Source organism: Triturus cristatus, chromosome 3_1, assembly GCF_964204655.1.
Source record: "Triturus cristatus chromosome 3_1, aTriCri1.1, whole genome shotgun sequence".
NCBI lineage: Eukaryota > Metazoa > Chordata > Amphibia > Caudata > Salamandridae > Triturus > Triturus cristatus.
Window position 1 is genome coordinate 919,916,894 of NC_140583.1, and position 19,076 is coordinate 919,935,969.

Genomic DNA, 19,076 nt, shown 5'->3' on the forward strand with positions numbered 1-19,076 from the left:
TGTTCTCCCTCGTATTTCTTACCCTATCGCCTTTCTCCTCTTGAACAAACTTGAATGCTTACTTAGTGTGATAAGACCAGCTTTTCTCTCAAGTCTCTGAATTTGATCTCTGCCATCCTCATCTTCCTGACCCACCCTTCAAACTCAAAGGTGCTCTCTTCAACATCCATTCATTCATTTAATTTACATTCTCATTTCATTTGCACCCTCATTCTGGACCATGAACTGGGCTGCTTCTTCACTGTCAAAACTTGGCGTGTGCGGACTCCACCACTTTTCTTCCACATATTCTCCATATTACTATTCCATTGAATACTTAAATGACCACATTGGGGCTGGTAGCATCACTGTGCACTATTTCTCGGTCTCTGTGCAGCCTCTCCCTTTTCATATATGCACCTCTGCCTAGTTGCACAACGGACTACCAGAAACAGGAGTGAGGGCTTTTCTTTGCCGATCAACAGCCACCGTCCCCATACTCAACAGACTAAAATGAATGCAAGGTTAGTAGAGAAGTGTGGCTCAATGATTAGAGTGGCAGACCCTGATGCAGAGGTCTAGCCCGGGACCAGGGTTCAATTCCCCGCCTCGGCGGGTCTTGGGCTTAAAAATTCCACGTACCTGATAATTCTCGCCTAGGTGCCATTCCAATCATGGAGTCCCACTCTGCAACTCTGGGCAATAGCTTGCTTAATCTCCACAACGGCCCCCACAACGCTAAGGATGCCTGGCCTCCACCTTGGGGGTGCCCAGGAGTGGACGCCTCACAGGGAAAGCCAGGATGGGTTCCACAGCGGTATTCGTACAAGCGCCTTGAGACCCTTGCGGGTGAGTAGTGCGCTATACAAGTATCAATTTACATCCTCACACGAGATACTTGTGTAAGCTGGAGATACAAATAATGTGAGTGCCATTAAACTGGACACCATAACTGTTATTTAAAGTGCTTCAGAACAGTAAAACCTGCAGCCGCACATGCTATAAAAATACAATCTACAGCCACAAAAGATGTAAAATGGCACAAACTAAGAAAGGTGAAGTGCTCAGTGTTTATTTATTTTATTTATAAAGTTTTATATAGCGTGAACATGATCCCGAGGGATACCAGAGCGCTCAGTGTTCATATGGAGTGAGATGGGAGATTACCAGCATCTGTGAAAGAACGTTTGCAGAAGCAAGGAGTACCAGAAGAACGTAATACTATGAAGTCACTGTGCAAATCAATTAAAAAATGCTCATACATTCAACTGGTCGATACAAGAGTAAAAATAATTATATTTATTAAAACTGAGAGAGTAATCATTTTACCAAAAAGGCGTGCTTAGATTGGAGGCAAAAAATGTAGACAGACCCAAATAAAGAAGGAAAGGTTTCAGTAAATTTAATAAACAGTACAAGAATTTTAATTCAGTCAAACGAAAGATAAAAGCAGCAAAGTAGTAGGCAGAAAGATGATTTTTGAAGATGTAATTTACCAATCCTGTGTGCCTGAAATGTGATGTCAAGAGGGTACAGTCAAGAACATGAAAACAAGCATATGATCAAGTTACGTAGGCTTTCATGCGAAAGAATGAAACCAACTGCTCATCGTTTTAGAAAATGACCACATCGCTGACTACTCGGGCAATACAGACAGGGAAATTGAGCGAATAAATCTTACCTGGAGATTTTTTATTTGATCGCGGTGGCATGGAGTAGGGCTGGCGTGGCAACAGTGGCGATGAAGGCAATGACATTGAAACCCCTTTAGCTATACTCATTCTGAACAGGTCGTCTGGTGTAGAGGTTCTTCTGCCCACAGGGTAATCGGAGTTGTGACCAGGAACAGTAATAACTTGAGATGCATTTTCCTCACCTGTTGAAAATATAGCAAATATTTTAGAATATTAATCAAACACACACAAAAGCGACTGGAAATTTAGTAAAATCACTGGAATGTTTAAAGACCACATTTCAGAACTCGCAAATTACTCTAGGAGTCTATGACTATGTCTAGAGTAGATTTCCTACTTTTAAGGGATTCACAAAAAATTTCAGGACATTTATGAGACAGTCACAGATTTACAGAATTACTTTAATGCACAATATTTTAAGCTTTTGGAATGGCCACCAGCTAAAAAATACGTTCTGCGTGGCCCCAAATGTGTGTTTGCACACATCATTTTTTGTCTTTTTAAAGCGGGCTTATATTGTTCCCCGTGGACAAACCCCCACAGCCTTCCTCTTCTTCACTGTGCAAATGAGCTTACACCATCTTATTAGAGGAGAAACGTCGTGTGAGCTTCCAAGGTGAAAACTACATGCAACGAGTGACCATGAATGCTCCAAATTAGGATTGGTTAGTGTTGTAAGAGCATCACTCCCATCTGTAACCCCAAAATGGCCACAATCCCAATTTTAACGTGCAAACGAGGCACACTGGTACATTTTTCGCAATACCTATTCTGTGAATTAGGATGCCTAATTTACATTTGTAAAATGCTGTTTTACACACAACCGGGACACAGGTGCTCCAAAACCTCTGTGAATCAAAAAATGAAATGTATGTAAATGTAGACAGCCTAATCATTAATTATTAATGTATCTGTGTGATTCAAAGATACCGTATGAAACTTTAAACAAGCATTTGCAATGCAATAGGTCTCGCAATTGTGAGATTTTGAGCTATTGGCATTGCAAATGGCAATGCCATTTATTTATGTGTTTAAAAAAAACTGTAATAATATAAGGCATTATCATTTACAATACCAATTGGTTACGTTTGTAAAATTCGAAACCTATTGCATGGCACTGTAACCTAGCGGCATAAACAGCAAATTTCAGCAGAGCTAAATTATCACACATCACATACGCACATTAACAGCTGTACCATGTTTGTGTGCAACACACGCTTATAATAGCAGTGTACGAGGCTTAGTAAGGTAGTACAAAGCAAACTAAAAAAAACGCCTTTAATACTAGCACTCCAGGTGCTGTGACATGCACACATGAACAACTGTACAATGTTTGTATCCAACACGGGCGTACAATCGCAGCATACGAGCTTACTAAGGAGGTACAAAACAAAAAAAACAAGCTAGCACTCCGGGCGCTGCTAATGGCATTGTAGCCTAGCGGCATAAAAAACACATTTCAGCAGAGCTAAATTATCACACATCACATGCGCACATCAACAGCTGTACGATGTTTGTGTCCAACACACGCCTGCATTAGCAGCATACGAGGCTTACTAAAGAGGTACAAAGCAAACAAAAAAACGCCTTTAATATTAGCACTCCGGGCGCTCTCACGAATATCTTTGCCTCCGACATGGGCATACAATATCAGCGTACAAATTTTACTAAGAAAGTACAAAACCAAAAAACGCCTTTAATACTAGGACTCAGAGCGCGGCTAATGTCATTGTAGCCTAGCGGCATAAACAACAAATTTCAGCACAGCTAAAATATTATTTATCAAACGAGCACATGAACAGCTGTACAATGTTTTTGTCCAACATAGGCCTATAATGGCAGCATAATACACCTTTAAACTTATACCATCTTTGTATCCAACATGGGCATACAATAGCAGCGTACGAAGCTTACTAAGAAGGTACAAAACAAAAAAGCCTTAAATGCTAGCACTCCGGGCGCAGATAATGGCATTGTAGCCTAGCGGCATAAACAACAAATTATAGCACAGCTAAAATATTATATATCAAATGCGCACATAAACAGCTATATGATGTTTTTGTCCCACATAGGCCTATAATGGCAGCGTACTACACCTTCAAAGTCATACAAGGCTTACTAAAGAGGTACAAAGCAAACAAAACAAGCCTCGAAAGCAGCTGCCGACCTGCTGTGCGGAGAGTCAATTGAGAGCAAGCGGCACTGAAAGTGATCGCGTCACGATTGCTAGTGTCAACAACTAGTGGTGCGGCAGCCCATTCGCGTGCCTTTTTTTGGTAAAAAAAAAAAGCACGCAAAAGCCAATGCCTGACGTTTGAAAGCTGATCACACGCACAAGCGTGTGGTCAGCTTTCAAAAGCCTATACAAAAGGGCTCTCGCCTGCGCGAGCAGTGCTGCGCACTGCAACGCTAGGGCGTGAGCCCTAAAAAGGACTACTTCCAAAGGATGAAAGATTGGTACGGTTTACACTGCTGTTACCAATAAGCTGGTATTTATATTGGAAAACAAAATCAACCTAAACTGGTACTTATTTCTGCAGGAAGCAAAAGATAACAGACTAAGGAACCAATAATTTATTTACCACTATTATGTATCACACTTCTACCATAGTATTAGGGAGCTTTACATGAAACGTATTCAATTACATAAGAACAGACAGAATAACAATGAACACAAAAAGCTGCAGTTACAGCATAGGAACATGGCAGGAAGCCAGACACAGCAGCTGGATAAATATTTGGGCACAGGTTATGGAAGAGAGGAGAGGTGTGATTCGCCCAAGTCCAGGTGAAATAGGTGAGGCTTTAGCCATTTCATGAACCTGAGAAGGTTGGGCATAGTTCGAGTAGAAAGGGGCGGAGCGACCCAAGCATAGGTTGCAGCGCCAGAGAAGGAGGTTTCTATGCAAACGAGTTTCAAAGATTCATAGGCGTTGAGCTTCTGCATACTCTTGGGCAGTCTGACAAAGAGAGGAGCTCGACAAGGTACAGGTTTGTTGGAAAGCCAGGCAATGTTTTTACACAGGAATGTTCTGCAGGTATTTCCCTAAAAAACTTTACGAGCCACAGTGGCTAGTTTGTCCGTTTCTGTTGACCAAACAATGAATCAAGCTGCTCGGAGGTGAAAATTGGCAAATGGCAGAAGCTGTGAGCGTTCTGCTTAGAATCCGATGTGGCTATGTAATCTTTAGGCTTTTTAGCCACACAGAAATTTTCTATCCGGTCTATGGCAACGACAACTAGTGTCATACATAGGTGGAACCAATATGGAATATTGTGCAAAACTAGTGGTTTTGAGGTTTACCTAACTGTTACTCAGGACTCAGTCAAGTCCAAAATAATCAAGGACTTTCCTCATCATCCTTCCCAGTAAAAGTCAAGGTCACAACTAGCTAGAAGATCAGAAAAGAGATATTATAATTTAACTGCAGGGGATCAGATTTCCGTGAGGGCATTTTCAGGGTGGACCAGAGAGAAGGGAGAGTATGCATGGTTTGACCAACCTGGGGCATATATGAACCGCCAAGTAGGGCAGCATTTGAGATATCTGTCAGGCCTTGGGCCTACAGGAGATGTTGGGGGGTAAACCCACTGGCTTTTAGCCTGTGTGTGTATCATCTGCTTCATCAAAGGACCAGAGAAAACAAGATGTACCATTGTCCGAGAATCTCACTCTCTGCAAGTGTCTTCCAAGCTCCTTATCCATAATGGAGGCAGCAAGGAGTAGCAAGCTAGCCACAGGGGCCTACTCAAGGTTTCATGAGCCTTGATAACTTGATGACGAGAGTGAAGAAAAGTATGGAAACTGGTGTGGCATGGAAGGACAATGCCCTGGCTGTAACCTGAACTGCAACAATGCAATAATGAACCCCTTGGCAACCAATTGATTTTCATTTAGTACCTGTTCAGTTAACTTGAAATAATTAGCATTTGGTGTCCAACTGACAAGGAGCAATGTGGTCAACCTCCAAGAAGGGACCAGGATTTATGTATTACTGAATGTGCATGCTAATTCACAAAAGGGATTGGTTGCTTTTACATTGCTTTAGTAAACCCTGAATATTTGCACCTGGCATAAGTAGGTACTATGTGCCGTTTGCCATGGTCATTAATGGTTCAAAGTGATTAATGGCCATTCTCAGAAGGCCGAATCCACAAAATTGACGCAAACTGCTAGCTCACCTCCAAAGGCTTGGTAACATCTCGAAGAGGAAACTTTACACCTGCTCCCTTTAATGGACCTCTGCACCTGGGACAACCACTAGACTCAACGTAAACAGATAGATAGCTATGTGTGACATTTTCATCATTTCAGTGTAATTATGAGTGACATTTCAACCACTAGGAGTGGCACTTTCCCACAAGCAAACTCAAGCAATAAAGATGATGGAAACATATAAATATCAGAAATTACATTCATTTGAGCAACAATTAACTCTAAGAAGATCTTTAAACTGCTGGAAAGCACCAGAGATGGAAGGGCACTTCACTAACCTAGTGCCCTTGTAACATGATTGTACTGTTGAACCTTGTAAATAACAAGATGGTCTCCACAACTCAATGCTGGACTTCCCACAAACCTACAAAGAGCCTCCGTAGAGCCTCTGCCATCCTGTTTCCGCTGTCTTACCCCATATTTGGCACAGTCTCTTTCCTTCCACCATTCAAATGTCTCCCCTCCACCACGCCCCTTTCTTTACCATATGAGACTCCCCTTTCTTAAAATATTCGGTTGCCTTCCACCCCTAGGCAGTATTTTAACAAGAACTCATTGCTACAAACATTTTTGAACGGGCTCTCATAAACCAAGATCACAGCTGGACTGGGGCATAACAAAGTTCAGCTCCCAGAGAAAAATTATGCATGTGCCCTTAGGGTTCATATTTGAGTCTTTTGATGCGCACCAAAATCACAGTTTGCATTTTCCTTTCCTCTAACATTTCAGTTTCACATACTGAAACAAATACATCCATCCTGGCTGTTGACAGAGCACTGCCAGCGTCAGGGTGAAGGGAAGAGAAGCTCTGTCAGGATCTGGGGGCATTGAGGTTATGCCGGTATCGGAAGAGAAAAAAAAAAGGGGATGGGTGGAGAATGCTTGAATTAATCTCAACCACTGGAAAATTACTAGGGCTGTGTTCCAGTTCAACGTCGCTTGCCCACGCTTCAAAGAGACTCTACAGGTGGAAACACCTGGACGGGACATGGCCAGGAAGTGACAGGAACGGCTCTGCTAGGGTCTCTTGGAGAGAGAGATAAACTATTCTGTCAGGGTGTGAGCCACAGAGAAAGATGAGATGTGATGGATTCTGGGGCTCAGAGAAGCACTTCCAGAATGTGGGCGGTGAGAAGAATGCTCTGTCAGGCTCTGGGGTCTACAGAGGGAGATATTATGTCAGTACCACCGGACAGTAACAAAAATATTTTGGGTGAAATAACTGAAATAATCTCAACCACAGGTAAATTACTCAGGCCGCATTCTAATCCATCATTTTATGTCCACTGTACACAGGGTTCAGCCATGTGCTAGGATGTGAGGCCCCAACACCATGAACAGTTACACAGGGTCCGATCCACTTGTGTCATCTTAGTAGTGAATTAGAGTAACTAACATGACTGGCACTCATTGACTCTAGGCAGCTTCCTGATCGCACGCTGTTTAAAATGGAATTTGTGTTATTAACACACACTCATCTCGTATGGGTAGTGGTAACTTACTTCAACTTTGTTTGCAGGCAGCGACTCTGCAAGGCAGGCTCAGGCCACGACCCACAGTGGCAATTTGGGATTGCCGCCTCCCCCTCCTAGTCCTTAGTGAGTACTGGCCAGTGACAGACTGTCCTGACGGCTGCTGCAATGGTCACTGACTCCGCCTCCCTTGGCAATTTAGAATTTGCCACGGGCGGAGGGCATATTTCAATATAACAGCTAACAGCGGGTGTCGGCCGGTGCGAGCAGCAGACAGTGCTGCTAGCGCCATGACAGCTGCAAACCACTAGCCAGCTGTCCTCCCACAACAAACTCCGCTCTGGAAGCAGGAGGTGATGTCCCCACGCGGCGCTAGACATTTATTTCACAACTTGACTGGGCTATGTCTTGGTAGTAGCCATTGGGCACTATCTCGACGTGACGTCAGGCTGAGAGCTGAGCCACGGGAATCAATGAATCTTGAGATACATTGTAGCAGTGACCCTGCCACCAGCCTACTAGCTCAGCTGTGAGCCCCAAGCCTGCGGGAGCAGAACACCATAGGCGACTCACTGCTAGGTGCCACACTCCAATATAACAGTTTCAGGCAGCGCTTCATTGACAGCTGAGGCGCTATGCCTCATTATGCGTGACAATGCATTTAAGCGCGGACATGCGGAGCACCACACTGAATTGCGTTAGTCTAATGCCTGATGCGTGGTACTTGGCAGGGAATGCATGCACAGTCTTCATCACCCAACGGGGTGGATGAAGCTGAACATGCATTTAACAGCTCGCTTACATATCGCAAATACCAGCAAATGTATGTAAACCCACCCTTAGAATTTAAAAAACGGGTCGGGGAGGGGTTCGGTAGGTCTAACATAAATTATCGCCAGATTACAGAACCTAGGGCACAAACGAAGACAAATAAGTACGAAACACCATGTAAACCCATCAATTATTGTATAACTTTTTCTTTTAAAGCTACCACAAATCTTTCAACTGAAAGGCCTGGTTATCATTTCTAGTTAAACAGAGGGCATTGCAGTGAAGGTTGAGCGTTTGCCTGCCTTTCTGTAATGTTGCTGTTTTCAGTGAAGATGACTGCAAAGTAAACTTTTGTCTGAAAAGATGGAAAACCTCAAGCAGACAAAATCTACATTCTAAATTAATGCCAGAGCACACATTTACACCCACTTGCATTAGAAATCCAGCTGAAACGAGTCTGTTGCTTATTTGCACATATCTGGATTGCCCAGTCATGCCGCCTCCCTTGCTAAATCCGTCTCATTATCTTCTGGCATTTTATCTGCACCACTCCAGCCCATAGCGGGCATGATTGCTCTGCCCCACACTGCAGCCGCCTCAGTAGCGTGTCTGGCAAGTACAGCCGTGGCAACAGTGTCAATATTTTCTAAGTGTCTCGTATATATGCATACCGCTCCTGCTGGCTCTTTGGTTTTGTCAAAGAGGGGAAGTGGAATGTGTGAGATTTCTTCCAACAAACCGCCACTTACACCAGAAATCTGAAAGCAAACGTCTTTCTCACCAAAGTAAAACATTTCTCGAGAATGAGTCAATGGCCTACGGTCTGAAAGGCAGCCATCTTCCTTCCTCACCGAACTTCATTTTATTTTTCAAAATGGCTTCTACCGTGCAATACTTATTGTGAAGCCAACCTATGTCTGAATATTAGCATCTCTATCAGACACACAGTGACGCAATACTTATGGAACAACTGGTGTGCTCGATAATTATAAGCAGGCATGACAGCCGTTCTCCTAATTTAATATCCTCTTTCTCGTCTACATAGCACGTGGAAATATTTAATGTGCTGTGAAAAGCATCTAGTGTGCCATGAAGGCACATGCTCTACGCCGTTTTCTACCAAAAATACCAACCACCAGTCACAAGGACCATGGCGAGGTGTGAATGGTCAGCGTGTGTTGACCCTCAAAAACTACCCAACTATGCCTACAAGTAATTGGCCTACTCCTACATTCAGCCAACTACTTATTCCCACACGTCCAGATGTTAATCAAGCCATTGTCAACCAAATATATTCCTATGGTTTTTCTAACAAGCAGGACAATAGCTCTAGAACTGAAATCCTGGGAGCAGAGTTAGCAGAATAATTAAAATGGTGCCAAAGCGCAAATATTGCTACAAGACACGTGCTTTCCACATGCCACAGACTACGTTTTAACTTTGGCGCAGAGACCAGTATTTTTTTTTAAGGATTTTTTAAAATTCTTATTATGGTAAAGCAATAACAAATCTGCACATATCCAAGCGTTGAGCATAAGGTCCAATGCAGGATATAGGAAATGTCATCACGTGTTGCGGATACCCCTGTCCCTTCTCAACCCTCCCCCTCCATATCAGTTTTGTTCCAACAACCATATGTCCCATCTTCCATGAAATTTGAGAGGCAGCCCCTCGCCTTATACACTGTGCGCTCTGCTGCTGCACAAATGTCCGTCCCCTGTGCCCATTCATCGAGGCAAGGAGCAGTGGGTGCAATCCAGTGGCGGGCGATGTACCAGCTAGCGACTCATAACCCCACTGCAACCAGGCATGCCAGAGTTATCCCCATCTCACTCAATCGCCAAGAACACATGTGCAAGTCAGGTACCAACAGATATCAAAGTGCTCTACTCAGTCAGGAACATATCTCTAGCAAGTACCAATGTATGGGCATTTCAAAACCATATGAATGAGATCCGCTTGCTTCACCCAACATCATATGACCGACACTTGCGCCTACCCATGTGCCAAAGCCTAGTGGGATCATAATCGGTGCGGTGAAAGTATCTGAATTATATTACTATCAACTTGACTGATATAGCCAGAGATTGAACAGTCATTTCTGCCTCTACCCACTCATCATCCTCCAGCCGGCCTATGTCGGATTGCTGTCTGTCCCTCAGCAGTAAAAAGGGAACCAGAGAGAGTGTGACTAGGAATCTATAGATGAGCAAGATACCACTCTTAATAATTTGTTCCATGAAAATTTTAGGCTCTGGGGGTTAAATTACAGAGAGCTTGCATTAGGGGTCGGTAGGCATGAATGCCATACCTAAGCTGGTGATAGCGGAGGAATTGGGAAGGGTGAAGATCATCTTCTATAGTCAGTTGGCCGAATGTCTTAAGTTGTTCCCCCTCCCAATTAACCCCCACCCTGAATATACAAATAAGGTCCCACCAGCCAAATCCAGCAGGATTAAACACCTGTGGTAGCCAAGTACCCCGCCACAAGCAGGTTTCTCTTGTTATCTTCATAAAGTAGCCAATGTGTTTCAAGGCCTTCTGCCAACAGACTAGTGGTATCCTATTCAAAGCAGTGCGCCTCCTAGGGATCGAAGAGCAATATAATAGGATTGCGTCCAGCTCCCAGGCTTGCATGAGATCCCTCTCTAGTCTGTATGATGTGTCAGAAGTACTGTACCCTCAAAGATCCAGTCATTTATCACAGTCAATTGTGAATTCCAGTAATTGAAACATGGGTCTAGAACCCCCAGCTCCCCATCGCAAGGTGACTGGACATGAGAGGGAACAACCCTGCTTCGTGCCTCTTTCTACCGTAAACGAGTGGGAAAGCATACCACTGACACGCACCTGTGCCCATGAGGACATAGACAGTCAGGACACATTGTAAGAACTGGGGACCGAAATTCATACATTCCGGAATCTGGAACATAAAGGAGTGATGCATGGAATTAAAGGATTTTTTCAAAATATACAAGAACCACAGCAGCAGCCTGTCAGGTTGGCTGCCTCGGTCAGAACCATCTGCAAATCGACTTATACATTGTTGCGTTCCCCACTGTGGCATGAAGCGGTTCTGATCATAATGAATCAGAAAGCACAAAACCTGCGTCAGTCTTTTTGCCAGGATTCAAGCCAAAGGTTTGGCCTCAGAGTTTATAAGCGAGATGGGCCTATATGAGAAACAATCATCAAGGTCCTTTCTCTGCTTCAATATTGTAGAGATCATAGCACCAGTTGGCCCACCTCTGTAGCCTCTTTGTATATTAACAATAAAAGGGTGGCTAATATGGATATTTTTTAAAGAATACTGCAGGATACCCATTGGGGCCAGGAGCCTTACCACTATTCAGGCCCGTGATCGTTTCTTGTTTTTTTTTTCTATTGTCACCAAAACGTTGATAACCTTTCTTTTACCACCATCTAGTGCACGAACTACAAGTTTGCGTGCTATTGGGTTCCACTGCTCCCACAGTAGAGACCAGTTTGTCTGCAGAGATCAGGAGAATATGAATGCAGCAGTAACTAGCACTACTTAACTCATTCCTAATCCCATATTCAATGGGAAGAGGCCCTAAATGCAAAGGTGCCCAGAAAACACTCCTCAAAGGTGACATTACTTAAGACATTGATTTTATTGCTAGGGATCATCAAAAGAGATAGTAATATATTGCGCCATATCCGCAGCACACATTATAGTTTTGCTGCACAACTTGTGTGTTATCCATGCCTATCAAAAACATTGAAAAAAAGAATTCCCCGAATAATGTGAAAGCCAGGGATATTAAAAAGAAAAGGGGATGGGTTTTCATATAACTTGGCCTTAAAAATAACCATTAAGGTCCGCCACGAGGACTGTCATTATAACATTGCCCATGAGGCAATTTTTAAAGTGAGTTGTTTTATTCACAGAAAGATCTAGACTGGAAAGGAGTTGGAATCAATGGGCACCAGTTTCGATACTGCTGGAGAGATTTTGAAAATTGACCTATATAGCCTGATACTTAAAGGAGAGGTTTCCTAGAGAAGTAATTTCCTCTAATCAAGAATTTCAATGAAGTCATTTGACAGGAATTGTCATGAATACCCGTTTCCTCATAATGTGTGCAACCTTTCCAAACCGCAATAACAAAAAGTCATTACCTCTAGGCTCTAGCACCGGATACTGACATAGCCATTTCTTGATGCTTTAATTATACGATGACTGAATATTAGAAAACGAAAGCTTTAGTAAGAGCATGGGTAAAAAAAATCTTGCATTACTCGAGAAAGGTTCTATACCTTTGTCGATAACAGTGTCCTGGAGTAGGTTAAAGAGGTCAAGCATATGCCGGGGCATATCTCCGACCATTCAGCTATCACTATACTGGTGGAGTTTCCTGTCAAACCGGAAAATCTAAGCTGAACAGTAAATCGGACTCTTCTGTTAGATGTAGGAATCAGTCAGATTTTTGGCAAAGTGAGTCGTGCATTTCTTGCAGACAATATAGGGTCAGCCTCCTTAGCCACTGTTTGGGACACTTGTAAGGCTTTTATCTAAGGGGTCCTGCAAAATCAAGCATCATTTAAGAATAAGCAGGCCAGAGAAAAGCTTTGCTCCCGAGACCATTGATTACCCCTGAGTGAGTATTAATTTCTATTCTTAGTATCACAAGGGTGAACACTCCTTCGTCCCTTGCACGATTATCCCAGCTTACCATTTAGATACAGAATATGAGAATGTCAGATGTCCCTAAATTCATTAAGATCTGATGAGATCTTCGTATCTGGCTAAGACGTCAAAACTTCATCGACACTGATAAGTAACAATCAAACACTAGCACTTTTTTACTTTATATTTGTTGCAATTATCTTTGTTTCATTGTGGTTGTTTCACTGGGGACACTATACACTGTTTTGTAGACAAACCCCGTTTAATTTTACAAAATAGAAAAGAGTAACTCTTTTGTGTCATAAGAACAAGTGTGAATTTCATGAATGTTCAGAAATTATTGCATCGAGTGCATGAGTTTATTTTGCCTTTTAATGTCTTTAAACGATTTCGATGTGCACCATTGCTTTGTAATAATCATTATATACCCAGGTTTCCATGGGTTTAAGGGTAGCTCTTGAAGCATAAGAAGTTCTTTTTTTTCTCCATTTTTCTCTGGCAGCAGCACTGCTACGAGGAGGGCAGTCATGAGAAATGTATTGCAGTCCCAGCACCCTTACCTTCCGTCATTACTTTTAGGCTTCAGAGTGCAGTTTTGTGTTTGAGAAAAATATGGGATGACCAGGTCTACGTTCATCCATGGGGTTTAAGCCAGGGTTGACAGTCGGGACAAATGGTGGACTTTCACAGTCTGGGTTTATATGACTAATGCAGTTCTATATGTGTACTGGGGGTGGTCTGTGACAGCGTTGGTTTGACTGTACTGATATTCGTATTTTATTAACAAAAATTAAAAAAACTGCTTATGAAAAAAAATAATCTGAGTTGGCAGAACAACGGTCGTCCGACTTCATATGATCAACAAAAAAGTGCTTTCAGAGTACTACATAGAGAACACCCACATGTTGGCTCCCCAAGAACAGTATTTGTTTGGGCAGTATTTGTGTGCTTCCACTAAAAACACTGCTTGAATTGCACTTTTTTGTTTGTGACAAAGCCTATACTCTTCACAGCAGGACTTAGTTGGTTATGGTAGCAAGTCAATGAGAATGTCTTTAAGGCCTGATTTGTTTATTATGAAATGATAAAATAAATACACTAGACCTGACATTTATTGCGAAAAGCATACGTTGAAGTCAATAGGTATTTAAGTGTGGAGTTTTTACTCTATAATAAAGCCTACACACAGATGACTTAGTGGGCATTGGCTCTGGTGTTGGTTACCCCATTAGACAAACCATGGATATAGAAGGTTAACCTGTAAGAATCCTTATTAGGCATGCTTAAGAGCCATAGTATTTTGTTTAGCCAACTGTAATTGTGTATCTGAGGGTTGTCTTACGGAAAAGCTGACGCTCAAAACTGTAGGCCTGAATTGGTTATGGTTACAAGCTATAGGCCTAATTGGTGCACTGGCAAAATAAGGCTGATGCCATAGGTCTGGTCCACCTAAAATGAAACATCACGACAAAGGCAGTCCATCTTGCTTATTCATAGTGAAAAGCGCTTACTAGAGCGAGTAGGCTTTTAAAAGTTGGTTGTTATCACTCTATTAGAGGTTATAGACAGGTACTTTGTTACCTGTAATCTTACAGATTACCGTAGTAGGCAAGGGTCTTTGTGTTAGCCACACACTCTGACAAACCCTGGGGGTTTTCACTGTGATGATTCGTGCGGTCCTGTTGAGAGGGGTTGTATATTGTTTTGCAATCTCTATTTTTCTACATATTTGTAATTTTATAAATAACTGCACGGTGGCTCCCGATTTATGTGCACTTTGAATAGGCCTGTGTTCTGTAAGCTGTAAAGTCAATGTTAAAAAAAATAACGGCTTCACCCATTCATTGCGAAACGTCATGTCAGATTTCATAGGCTTGATCGGTTTATTATGAAACACTACAATAGAGCCAGTAGACATGATTAACTTGTCATGGAAAGCGTGTGTTAAAGGCAATATGTTTTTAAGAATGCATCATTATTACACTGCGCTAAGGTCTGAAGGAAGGCATTTTCTTACTTGGAATTTCATAGATTACCATAGGAGGCAAGGGTTTTGGTTTTGGGATCCACCCGAACAAACTGGGGGAGATAGAAGATATGCACTACAATAAACCTTGGTATGCTCTCTTAGGACAGGTAGCATTTTGTGCATTTGTACTTTTATGACTGTAAGCCGGACGGCTGTGTTATGGAAAGCTTACATTCCATACAGTAGGCTTGAGCTGGTTATTGTAACAAGCCAATAAGAAAGGCTATAGGCCTGATTGTTTATTATGGAAAGATATGATAAAGACATTAGTCCTGGTTTATTGATGGTGAAAAGCATGTGTTAAAGTCAATTGGCATTTACGGGTGGATTGTGATTTCTGTAAATTAAAGCCTATGTTTTTTTAGGTCAAAGCCTACCAGACAGCACAGCTGTCTGGTTTCTAAAGACTTCTTGTGGACATTCGGACAGCATCTCTGGAATAGCATTCCGCCCAATGCTTACCACTGGCTTGGAGTTTTGTTATTCACAGTTGCTTGCTTTCTATTTGCTGGTTGTATTTGTTTAAGGCTGTCCAATAGGTCTTTGTCCCTCCCGCGGAGCAGAACATGTCAATTGTATTTTTAAACGAGTGCTCGCTTTCTGTAAACAGGCCTTTACATTTTATTCTTATCTTGTCACATTTGCTGTGCATTCAAACACAGAGGTCAAATATCTGTCTTTAGATGGAGCTTGTTGTTTACTTATCTTTCTCAGACTTCAAAGTGAGACGATTTATATGACAAAGCTGGGTATTTGTAGTGCTCTGCAATGTTGTTGTTTTTTCCCCAGACAACACAATTTAAATGTCTGTAAATGACCTGTGCAAATATTTCACCATAGATCAAAATTTGAAAAGCACTGATAAACCACATTGTTGTTATTGCTAAAGTGTGGTGGAAACAAATATTTTAATACACTCAAAACAAATCAATACACTAGGTGATACCATTTCCACACATTATCGTTTATGTGCTGTATATTCAAATGTAATAATCATTTCAATTAAAAATGTATCGTCTGTAAAGGCAGTGCGCTACCACACCCTCCACTCCACTCTACGTCACTCCGCTCCACTCTACGCCACTCCATGACAATACACCCCTCTATGCCACTTCTACGCCACTACACTCTATTTCACGTATACTATATGACACCCTACTGCATTTCACTCCATCACTCTACACCATTTCACTCTAAGCCACTCTACTCCACTGTATTCTATGCCACTCCACGACACTCTACGCAACTACACTCTACAACACTCTATGCTACTCCATTGCATGCCACTTTACTTCACGCTACTCCACTCTAACACACTTTACTCCACACTACACTTCAATTCATTCTGCATTATGCCATTCTAAGCCCCTCCTTTCTAAAGCACTCTATCCACTCTACGGCACTCCATGACACTCTACTCTACTCCACTCCACTCTATGACACTCCACGCCCCACACTCTATGCCCAACTATGCCACTCCACTCTATTCTACAACACTACTCCACTCTACACCACTTCATTCTAGGCCACTCTACCTCACTACACTCAACGACACTCCATTTCACTCTATGACACTCTCCTCCATTCCACTCTCCTCCACACCACTCCACTCCGCACCACTCTACTCTGCTCCATCCTACAACATTCCATGACACATTATGCCATTCCATTCTACGACACTATGCCACTCCACTCTAAACTCCGCCACTCCATACCACTCTGCCGGTCTACGCCACTCTACTCCCCTCCACCGTACGCCCTTCTACGACACTCTAGTTCACTGTAGGACACTCCACTCCAAAACACCCTACTCTATGGCATTCCACGACACTCCACTTTAGGCCACTCTACTCTATGCCACTCCACAACACTCTACTCCACTCTATGCCACTCCACAACACTCTACTCCACTCTGTCCCCCCACTCTATGCTCCTCCACTCTACGACACTTTATGCCACTCTATGCTCCTCCACTCTACGACACTTTATGCCACTCTATACTCCTCCACTCTATGACACTCCACGACGCTCCACTCCACTCTGCTCCACTCCACTCTACTCTACTCTACGCCACTCTACTCTACGCCAGGCCACGCCACATCATTAACTTTTAGCCAAGCTGAACAACAGCCATGCTGGAGATTGCAGATCTCCCGAGGCTTCGCCGGGAGCAACGGTGTTTCTTTTATTTTTTTAACTGACCTGTGCGCCCAGCGCTCAGGAAACAGCGCCAGCAACTTCCTGCCTGCCCCTTCGCCTGCTTCCACGACAGCCAAACCGCCTCCGCTGATCGCCCCCCTCCTTGCCTCGCGTGGGGAGTGGGACGGCCGGCCAGTACACCTTGGGCGGGTCTGGGCTGGGCGTGCACTACTCTGGCTCCTCCACCCCCTGCCACGCCCCACTCAAAACTCCCCCCACATGTGTCCCTATATCATCACTTCCCCTCACCGACGGCGCAGCGGGCGGGCGCAGCGGGCGCGACGAAGGCGCGCCGAAGTTGCGCCTAAGTTAAGCCCGTCTGCGCCCGTCCGCGGCCGACCGGGGCTAGGGGCACAATACCCTGCCCAAATCATTTCTTACACTCCTTCCCAGCTTCACTGGCTACAGGGTCCATGGGTTCTATCTGCCTCCACACACTCACGGATATCCCAGCTAGATTTATCCCCTCCTTCTCACTGTTCCTGTTCATTCACTTCTCCTATCCCGGTCCCCCTTTCCACAGAAGCCGCCAATACTGCCCCAGTTAAGACCCTTAAGGCGTATTATTTGAATACCAGATCGGCGGTGGCTCATTCACACGAACTTTCAGTGTTGCTTGATCACCATGCACCAGATCTTCTCCTTTTAACCGAGACATGGTTCTGTGAGGACTCCCTACCCACCTTGCTAGCTACATTGCCCGCCCCCTACTATGCACTTCGTGCCGATCGTTCTTCCGGCAGAACGGGGGGTGGCGTTGCGGTCATTGCCCGCTCCGATCTTCCATTTCAACTACTTTCTCTCCCCGATATTGCCACCACAGAGTATCTCGCTATTCGAACCACGTCTACATCCCCCCCCCCTCACCTGTATTCTCATTTATCGTCCTCCCCAGTCGCCCCTACGATTTCTCTCGGATTTCCAGGAGGTGTTAGCCACCCTCTCTGTTAATAACTCTTCAGTGTTATTACTGGGTGATTTTAATTTTTGGCCCTCCGACCCAGCAGAGTGTTCTTCTTCTAGAGAGTTTTCAGACACACTGTCATCCCTTAATTTTGTTTCTCACGTATCTTCCCCAACTCACGTCAAGGGGCATATCTTGGACCAGATTTGGCCCTTGAACTGCCCTGTCGACTCCCTTCTTATTTCTCCTTGCACTTGGTCTGATCATCACCTGATTTCTTTTGTTCTTCCTATCAGTTCTCCAGTCAGGGCCCCCCTTCCTAATAATGTCTGGGTCCGCTCGTGGAGTAGAGTTGACCCGGCTAACTTATCAGCTCTTTTAAGTGCGTCCTATCCCGTCTTACACGGGCTTTCCACTTCGGCTCAGGTTAATAGCATTGAACAATGGCTTTCCTCAGCCAGCGAGTCCATTGCCCCCTTGAAACGTCTGACGTCCAAGCGAGAGAAAGATGCCAACCTATGGTTTACCGATGACTTGAAAACTATCAAGTTATCGGTACGCCGTGCTGAGAGGGCTTGGAGGAGAAACTATTGTCCCATCTTAAGAGCCGATTTTACCACCCTTTTAGCTCAATATAAGAATGCCATCTTGGCCGCTAAAACGGCCTATTTCTCCTCCAAGATCCTCACAGCCGAGAACCAATCTAGGGAAATTTTCTCGATTGTTCAGAACCTAGCCTTTTCAGATCGTACCACGCTTAAGCCCTCTCCTTCCCTTGCCCTCTGTCACTCTCTGAATAGCTTTTTCATTGACAAAATTGCTGCCATTAAAGCTAATATCCCTGCACCTTCCCCGTCTTTTGTTGATCCCCAGTGTCCTCCTTCCCAAGGACAACTAAACTCTCTCCCTCTTCTGACTAAGGAATCCTTCACATCCTTAATTCCCCTTGTAAAATCTGGCTCTCCCCTTGACACCTGTCCCGCTCATATACTACGTCACATTTACATCTCTTGCCCCGATCCTCCCCTTCACTTACTGAACAGTTCACTTTCTCAGGGGGTTGTTCCCAACCCCTTGAAATCGGCTATCATCTTACCCATCTTAAAAAAACCTGGCGCAGACCCCTCGATCCCAGCCAACTTTCGCCCCATTTCTCTCCTA

The 19,076-nt window shown here is 43.8% G+C and overlaps 1 protein-coding gene across 5 annotated transcripts in view; it reads right to left on the reverse strand.

Moving 5' to 3' along the window:
- Window positions 1–19,076, reverse strand: part of TANC1 (tetratricopeptide repeat, ankyrin repeat and coiled-coil containing 1) — a 740,414-nt gene that overhangs the window by 542,987 nt on the left and 178,351 nt on the right. For all 5 annotated transcript variants that reach the window (XM_085645503.1, XM_085645500.1, XM_085645502.1 and 2 more), the window contains exon 3: window positions 1,661–1,855. In XM_085645503.1, coding sequence (XP_085501629.1) covers window positions 1,661–1,855 — 195 coding nt within the window. The remainder of the gene's footprint in view (window positions 1–1,660; window positions 1,856–19,076) is intronic.